The sequence below is a fragment of the Babylonia areolata genome, chromosome 19 (genome assembly GCF_041734735.1).
Source record: "Babylonia areolata isolate BAREFJ2019XMU chromosome 19, ASM4173473v1, whole genome shotgun sequence".
NCBI classification, from domain to species: Eukaryota; Metazoa; Mollusca; class Gastropoda; order Neogastropoda; family Buccinidae; genus Babylonia; species Babylonia areolata.
The window spans coordinates 1914291-1922500 of NC_134894.1; the positions used below are offsets into that span (position 1 = coordinate 1914291).

At 47.8% G+C, this 8210-nt stretch overlaps 2 protein-coding genes across 5 annotated transcripts in view; one reads left to right on the plus strand and one right to left on the minus strand.

Annotated features, from left to right (window-relative positions):
• Nucleotides 1-1267: 1267 nt before the first annotated feature.
• Nucleotides 1268-5721, plus strand: LOC143293965 (uncharacterized). The gene is made up of 3 exons (XM_076605360.1): nucleotides 1268-1307; nucleotides 4233-5036; nucleotides 5150-5721. Exons 1-3 carry the CDS (start codon nucleotides 1268-1270, stop codon nucleotides 5254-5256), a joined length of 951 nt encoding a protein of 316 aa, XP_076461475.1. The 3' UTR covers nucleotides 5257-5721.
• Nucleotides 5722-5812: 91 nt separating this feature from the next.
• The window catches only part of LOC143293371 (carbohydrate sulfotransferase 15-like), an 80940-nt gene continuing 78542 nt past the window's right edge, over nucleotides 5813-8210 (minus strand). For all 4 annotated transcript variants that reach the window (XM_076604178.1, XM_076604177.1, XM_076604175.1 and 1 more), the window contains exon 8: nucleotides 5813-6118. In XM_076604178.1, coding sequence (XP_076460293.1) covers nucleotides 5922-6118 — 197 coding nt within the window. In that variant the 3' untranslated portion in view covers nucleotides 5813-5921. The remainder of the gene's footprint in view (nucleotides 6119-8210) is intronic.

Genomic DNA, 8210 nt, shown 5'->3' on the forward strand with positions numbered 1-8210 from the left:
TTATTTTTTTTATGCCCATCCTCAAAATTCACTCAACACTGAAGCCAAGGAGCTCCCCATTTGCCTGGATATTACTATCCACCTGTGATGGGTTTAGAAGACAGAAAAGTGATGGTTGCCACGTACGTCAGCACGTGCCTGACATACACGGACCTCCAGACTCCTGCTGGCACAGTAGGATGCCGGCTCACCACGTGTGCTACAGCCATCTCTACGAAGGGCAACAAGCAGACCAAGCCAGTGAACGTTTATTACCCTGCTGGAAGACGTGGCATGGATACAACATCTAGACAATCACACTAGCAGTTGGGTGGTAGCTGGAGATTTCAGCATCAGCCACAGACTGTGGGACCACGACCAGACCCAAAACACTGGGAATCACCTGGCAAACGCAGTTACGGACCCCAATCAAACACTGCTAAATGATGGATCAATAACCTGCATTGGACAAACAGGAACAAGAAGCAGTGCCATAGATCTTACTATGGCGTCGCCAGACCTTGGCCTGAATGTGACGTGGTACACAGGTCACGATCATCTACAGGCTGACCACCTTCCAATACAGATTGTGCTTGGTGGTACAGAGCCTGTCCTTGCAGACTATGATGAAACACCAAAATTCAAGCACCACAGAGCCAATTGGAGCCTGTTCGCCTCCTGTCAAAGAACAGAGTGCGAGACGAGCGACCCACGAGACCCTGACATCAACGTTTACTATGAAAACATCAGAAGTATAATTCTCGGAGCTGCAGAGACCGCCATTCCCCAAAAGCTCCCACTCAAAAAGGGAAACACAGCCGCACTGCTATGTGGTGGAATGACGAGTGTGACAAAGCCACCACTGCCAAACGACATGCCCTGCGGTCATTCCAACGGAATATGGCTGAAGAGAACAAAGAGGCCCCGAACCAAGCCACCACATTCTGTGATTCTACCACGGAAAAAGCGCAGAAAGAACATTGGGAACGCTTCTGCCAAGAAGAGATCCACGAACCGTAAGACATTTAAAAAATCTGGAGGAAAGTCAGTGCACTACGCAAACGAGGAAGGCGGCCTGAGCGCTCACTCCTTGTGAACGGCCGCCTTACACGTAACACACGGGAGAGGGCAGAAGCACTCGCCGACACCTTCTCTAGAGCGAGTCAGTCACATCATCTACCCGAGAAGATGATCAAACAGACAGGAAGTAGAATCAAACCTTACCCTGCCTGTGATGAACGACAACACCACTCCATTCAACAGCGATCTCACTATAGAAGAATTAAGGATGGCAATCAGTTCCCTGGGGACGACCAGCAAAGCCACTGGTATGGACCCCATATCTTACCATATGATTATTCACTTCAATGAACCGATGGTACAGATACTTCACACATTAAAATTTTTACCAAATGTGCTGGGAAAAAGGATCTGTTCCTGAAGCCTGGAAGAAAGCCCTCGTGGTGGCCATCCCAAAAGATGGAAAACCTCCGCAACTCCCGACGAGCTACAGACCCATAGCGCTTACCCCACACCTCGGAAAACTATAATATGAAAGGCTGGTCAAAAACAGACTTGAACACTTCCTAGAAAAGGAAGGCATACTCCCTGTATGTCAAGCAGGATTCCGACGGGGCAGGAACTGCATGGAACGTGTCAGGCTCATTGAACATATCAAATTAGGCATGGCCAAATACCCCAAAACCACCCCGAAGAGACCACCACCCCAAAGAAGAGCCAAGAGCCAGTGAGGACACCCCTCGAACTGCCAGTCAGGACTGCCCCACGACAGCCACCAGGACAGGGCGGCCCCCCTCACTCCCCCGCCCCCCCTCCTCTTGTGGATCATCGCCGCTGGGACAAAACAGACATTGCGAGGACCAGCCTCGGACCGACAATCAGGACTTCACCACCCGAACACAGCCAGGACACAGCACGGACCGCGGACATCACCGGCGGCCAGCACACAACAAGGACCCTCCTCGAGCAAGACCACAGGACCAACGCCTTGTCCACGCCACACCCCCTTGGAAAAGACCACAGCTACGAACAACTTGACCTTAAGGGCGTGAAGCCGATAGGTCGTTAAACTCCACACTAATAATAAATAATAATACGTCGTCACTGGAAACAGTATGACTGAGTGGAAAGAAGACAGTTTTCCTAGTTTATGTGGCCAATTTGGTGTTAAACGACAAAGTATTTCCAGAGAAAATGACAATGTTAAAGTTCACCACAAACACACACACACAGACGACCGAAACCGTGTTATAACATAGTCGGACACACTTTGTTTACACAAATGAGTTAAAGAAATGAGCTCGTGCTGTGTGAAGCACATGGTCATGGATCTCTCTCAGTGAAACGTGAGCGCATGGTCACATTTTGTGTTGTTCTGTGAATAAAATGCATACGCTTTTATTGTCGCCTTTTTTCCGAGCAAACGTGTTTCAACAGTCTCTTGTCAGTCGTTCTCTGCATGTTCACTTTCATTCAGTTCAAAAGACTCTACTGTCTGCTTCAACCGAAAGAGAAAATCCCCTTTCGGCCCACTCAAAATGCCCGCCAGCAAATATCAAAGAGGAACAGGATTGAGTGACAGGCACAGCATGTCCTGGTCACCATGACACATCAATTATTATGTAAAAAGACAGCAACAACATTCGGGTAAGGCAATATTGCATTTTATGATAGAGTGAGACAACTGTGTGCGTGTGCGTGTGTGTGTGTGTGTGTGCGCGCGCGCACATGTGTATGCGTGTGTGTGTTTGTTTCTTTCGGGAAATAACTGACAGAAGAACGCTCGATCTTGCACAACACCCACTATGACAGATGGAGACTTTCTTCTCTTTTATTCGTCCCGAAATCAACAAACTGGAACAACACCTGTGTGATCTCAAATAGTGCTCCCAAATAAAATGACTCATTTCACACACAAAATGAAATAAAATGACACCTCTCACGCCACTCCTGGTTGTATTATCGTCGTGTGTGGTTGAACAGATTTGCATTAAAAATTTGTTTTTAAATCGGGATGAGAATTAAGACGTGTGTGACGTGCCGACAGACTGGTGTCGGGAGGTGCTGTGTGCATCAACCATACTGTCACCCTGTCAGTCAGTGTCAGCCACGCCACTGACACCACTCCGACCTTCACTCCTCACTGAACAAGTGTTAACATGGATCTGCTTCTCGCTTGAGAACGAGAATGCCAACATGTTACCAATGATAAAACAATGATGTCATCGATACAAAGACCACAAAATAAAAAGTGATGAAGGAAAATGAAATGTGTGTGTTCGAAGGAGATACAAAAGGAAACTCATTACTGGAACAAGCTGACACAATCGTCTTTCAGACACTCAAAATATGGTCACGTGGTGATCAAGAGAGAGAGAGAGGAGATGGGGGTAACATCCCGCTTGGCTGAAATCACAAACATACATGTATAAACCTCTGTCCCTATTACATACAAACACACACACTTGCATACATCACAACAATCACCAGTCATGACCGTTCGTGGTAAAGATTCCATAATTCATAAATAAATAAATAAATAAATCGGAAGGCGAATTGAAGGCACACAGTGACAAAATATAACAAACAACAACAGCAACAACAACAACAACAAAAAACCCTGACGCATCAGAGCAAATGCACGTGATCAAAGTCTGCCACACCAACAGATGAATAGAGAAAATTATGACCTGTGTTCAACAGTTTGGCTCATTCCCAAAGTATGGTGGGAGAGTTAAGGGGGGAGTACTCTCTGCAAACAGACGCCGTGCTGACGTAAACACAGGTGTTGACACCGAGCAAGCAGTGTCTGGTGTGGAGACGACGGGGACGTTTCAGACAGCACGTCATCACACACCTGTCCATTATGTCTCCCCGAAGCTCCGCGCACTGTTTACAATTATTAACTCCCATATTGTTCACATCTATTAACTCCTAACTGTCTACACCCATTATCTCTCACACTGTGTGTGCTGGATAGTGACAGTTATATAGTATTATGCTACCATGGGGGTGTTGTACAGTGTGGTTTTATAATGTCCATGACTGTGCCAAAAAAACAACAAAGCCTTTCATTACCCTTTTATATGTTTCTACTTTAATTCTTGACCTTTCTAGTTTCGTTTTAAGTACTGGATTTATACAGCGCTTAGAGCTCCCTTCTTTTTTTGTATTATAGCGCTATATATAACCGCAACAACAATAACTACAACAACGACAACAATAATAATAAGTAACAATAACAATAACAATAATAATAATAATAATTGTTACTGTTATTGTTATCATCATTATCATCATAATAATTATTATCATCATCATTATCATTATAATACAAGTACACACAGGTCCCACACAGTGTATAGTACTTACAGGTCCCACACGGTGTAAAGTACACACAAGTCCCACACAGTGTAAAGTACACACAGGTCCCACACAGTGTAAAGTACACACAGGTCTGCCACAGTGTAAAGTACACACAGGTCTGCCACAGTGTAAAGTACACACAGGTCCCACACGGTGTAAAGTACACACAAGTCCCACACAGTGTAAAGTACACACAAGTCCCACACAGTGTAAAGTACACACAAGTCCCACACGGTGTAAAGTACACACAAGTCCCACACAGTGTAAAGTACACACAAGTCCCACACAGTGTAAAGTACACACAGGTCCCACACAGTGTAAAGTACACACAGGTCTGCCACAGTGTAAAGTACACACAAGTCCCACACAGTGTAAAGTACACACACATCCCACACAGTGTAAAGTACACACAGGTCTGCCACAATGTAAAGTACACAGAGGTCCCACACAATGTACAGAAGTACACACAGGTGCCACACAATGTAAAGACGTACACACAGGTCTGCCACAATGTAAAGTACACATAGGACTGCCACAATGTAAAGTACACATAGGTCCCACTCAACGTAAAGAAGTACACACAGGTCCCACACAATGTAAAGAAGTACACATAGGTCTGCCACAATGTAAAGTACACACAGGTCCCACTCAACGTAAAGAAGTACACACAGGTCCCACACAATGTAAAGAAGTACACATAGTCTGCCACAATGTAAAGTACACACAGGTCCCACACAATGTAAAGAAGTACACACAGGTCCCACACAATGTAAAGTACACACAGGTCCCACACAATGTAAAGTACACACAGGTCCCACACAATGTAAAGAAGTACACACAGGTCCCACACAATGTAAAGAAGTACACACAGGTTCCACTCAACGTAAATAAGTACACACACGTCCCACACAATGTAAAGTACACACAGGTCCCACACAATGTAAAGAAGTACACACAGGTCTGCCACAATGTAAAGTACACACAGGTCCCACACAATGTAAAGTAGTACACACAGGTCCCACACAATGTAAAGTAGTACACACAGGTCTGCCACAATGTAAAGAAGTACACACAGGTCCCACACAATGTAAAGTAGTACACACAGGTCCCACACAATGTAAAGTAGTACACACAGGTCCCACACAGTGATCAACCAAACAAGTAAATGACTAGCGGGCTGAAAAGTCCTGTGTACATGGCAAATTGCCTGCCGTCATGCTGAGACACACACACACCCTTCACAGTGATGCACACACTGAACACAGGGTCTTCACTCCTACAGACTCCTCAGCACACACACACACACACACACACACACACACACACACACACACACACACACACGCGCGCGCGCGCGCGCGCACATACACACACCTGTACACCTCTTCAAGAGATGGAAAAAAAAAACACTCAGAAAACAATCACACTAGGCAGCCCACCTGTCCACCACCTGGCACAGTCCGAATTTCTTTCCACCCACACAAGGTAACAATTTCCCGTCTGTGTCCTCCGCAACCCCCCTCCCCCCACCCCACCCCCACCCCCGGACGGAGCGGTCAGTGCGGCTTGCTGTCCATCCAGAGGAAGCGAGGGTCGTCCAGCATGACGGCCAGGTCCTGGTTGTAGCGGTCATAGAAGTTCTGCAGGGTGGCCCGGGTGTCCGGGTACATGTCGGCCACCTTCTTCTTGGCCTTCGTCTCGTGCTTCCGGTCCGCGCCCACTATGTCCTGAATCATGTGGTCTGGTAGGGATTCTGCACAGTGTGTGGTACATGATACATGGTGCACAGTGTGTGGTGCATGGTACATGGTGCACAGCCCACTATGTCCTGAATCATGTGGTCTGGTAGGGATTCTGCACAGTGTGTGGTACATGATACATGGTGCACAGTGTGTGGTGCATGGTACATGGTGCACAGCCCACTATGTCCTGAATCATGTGGTCTGGTAGGGATTCTGCACAGTGTGGGGTACATATATTGTGTGTAGTGCATGGTGCACAGTGTGTGGTGCATGATACATGGTGCACAGTGTGTGGTGCATGCACAGTGTGTGGTACATGATACATGGTGCACAGTGTGTGGTGCATGGTGCACAGTGTGTGGTACATGATACATGGTGCACAGTGTGTGGTGCATGGTGCACAGTGTGTGGTACATGATACATGGTGCACAGTGTGTGGTGCATGATACATGGTGCACAGTGTGTGGTGCATGGTGCACAGTGTGTGGTGCATGGTGCACGGTGTGTGGTGCATGGTACATGGTGCACAGTGTGTGGTGCATGGTGCACAGTGTGTGGTGCATGGTGCACAGTGTGTGGTGCATGATACATGGTGCACAGTGTGTGGTGCATGATACATGGTGCACAGTGTGTGGTGCATGATACATGGTGCACAGTGTGTGGTGCATGATACATGGTGCACAGTGTGTGGTGCATGGTACATGGTGCACAGTGTGTGGTGCATGATACATGGTGCACAGTGTGTGGTGCATGATACATGGTGCACAGTGTGTGGTGCATGATACATGGTGCACAGTGTGTGGTGCATGGTGCACAGTGTGTGGTGCATGGTGCACAGTGTGTGGTGCATGATACATGGTGCACAGTGTGTGATGCATGATACATGGTGCACAGTGTGTGGTGCATGATACATGGTGCACAGTGTGTGGTACATGATACATGGTGCACAGTGTGTGGTGCATGGTGCACGGTGTGTGGTGCATGGTACATGGTGCACAGTGTGTGGTGCATGATACATGGTGCACAGTGTGTGGTACATGATACATGGTGCACAGTGTGTGGTGCATGGTGCACAGTGTGTGGTACATGATACATGGCACAGTGTGTGGTGCATGGTACATGGTGCACAGTGTGTGGTGCATGGTACATGGTGCACAGTGTGTGGTGCATGGTGCACAGTGTGTGGTGCATGATACATGGTGCACAGTGTGTGGTGCATGATACATGGTGCACAGTGTGTGGTACATGATACATGGTGCACAGTGTGTGGTGCATGGTACATGGTGCACAGTGTGTGGTACATGATACATGGTGCACAGTGTGTGGTACATGATACATGGTGCACAGTGTGTGGTGCATGGTACATGGTGCACAGTGTGTGGTACATGATACATGGTGCAGTGTGTGGTACATGATACATGGTGCACAGTGTGTGGTGCATGGTGCACAGTGTGTGGTACATGATACATGGTGCACAGTGTGTGGTACATGGTGCACAGTGTGTGGTGCATGGTACATGGTGCACAGTGTGTGGTGCATGGTACATGGTGCACAGTGTGTGGTGCATGATGCATGGTGCACAGTGTGTGGTGCATGGTACATGGTGCACAGTGTGTGGTGCATGATACATGGTGCACAGTGTGTGGTGCATGATGCATGGTGCACAGTGTGTGGTACATGATACATGGCACAGTGTGTGGTGCATGATACATGGTGCACAGTGTGTGGTGCATGATACATGGTGCACAGTGTGTGGTGCATGGTGCACAGTGTGTGGTGCATGATACATGGTGCACAGTGTGTGGTGCATGATACATGGTGCACAGTGTGTGGTGCATGGTGCACAGTGTGTGGTGCATGGTACATGGTGCACAGTGTGGGGTACATGATACATGGTGCACAGTGTGTGGTGCATGGTGCACAGTGTGTGGTACATGGTGCCCAGTGTGTGGTGCATGGTGCACAGTGTGTGGTGCATGGTGCACAGTGTGTGGTGCATGGTGCACAGTGTGTGGTGCATGATGCATGGTGCACAGTGTGTGGTGCATGATACATGGTGCACAGTGTGTGGTGCATGGTACATGGTGCACAGTGTGTGGTACA

Excerpts from the sequence above, each read along its gene's own strand:
- LOC143293965 (XM_076605360.1), top strand. The coding sequence starts at position 1,268 with ATGGCAATCAGTTCCCTGGGGACGACCAGCAAAGCCACTG. Across the intron at positions 1,308-4,232 it reads GACGACCAGCAAAGCCACTG|TAACAATAACAATAACAATA; the intron begins GTATGGACCCCA and ends AATAATAATAAG. Across the intron at positions 5,037-5,149 it reads ACGTAAAGAAGTACACACAG|GTCCCACACAATGTAAAGTA; the intron begins GTCCCACACAAT and ends AAGTACACACAG.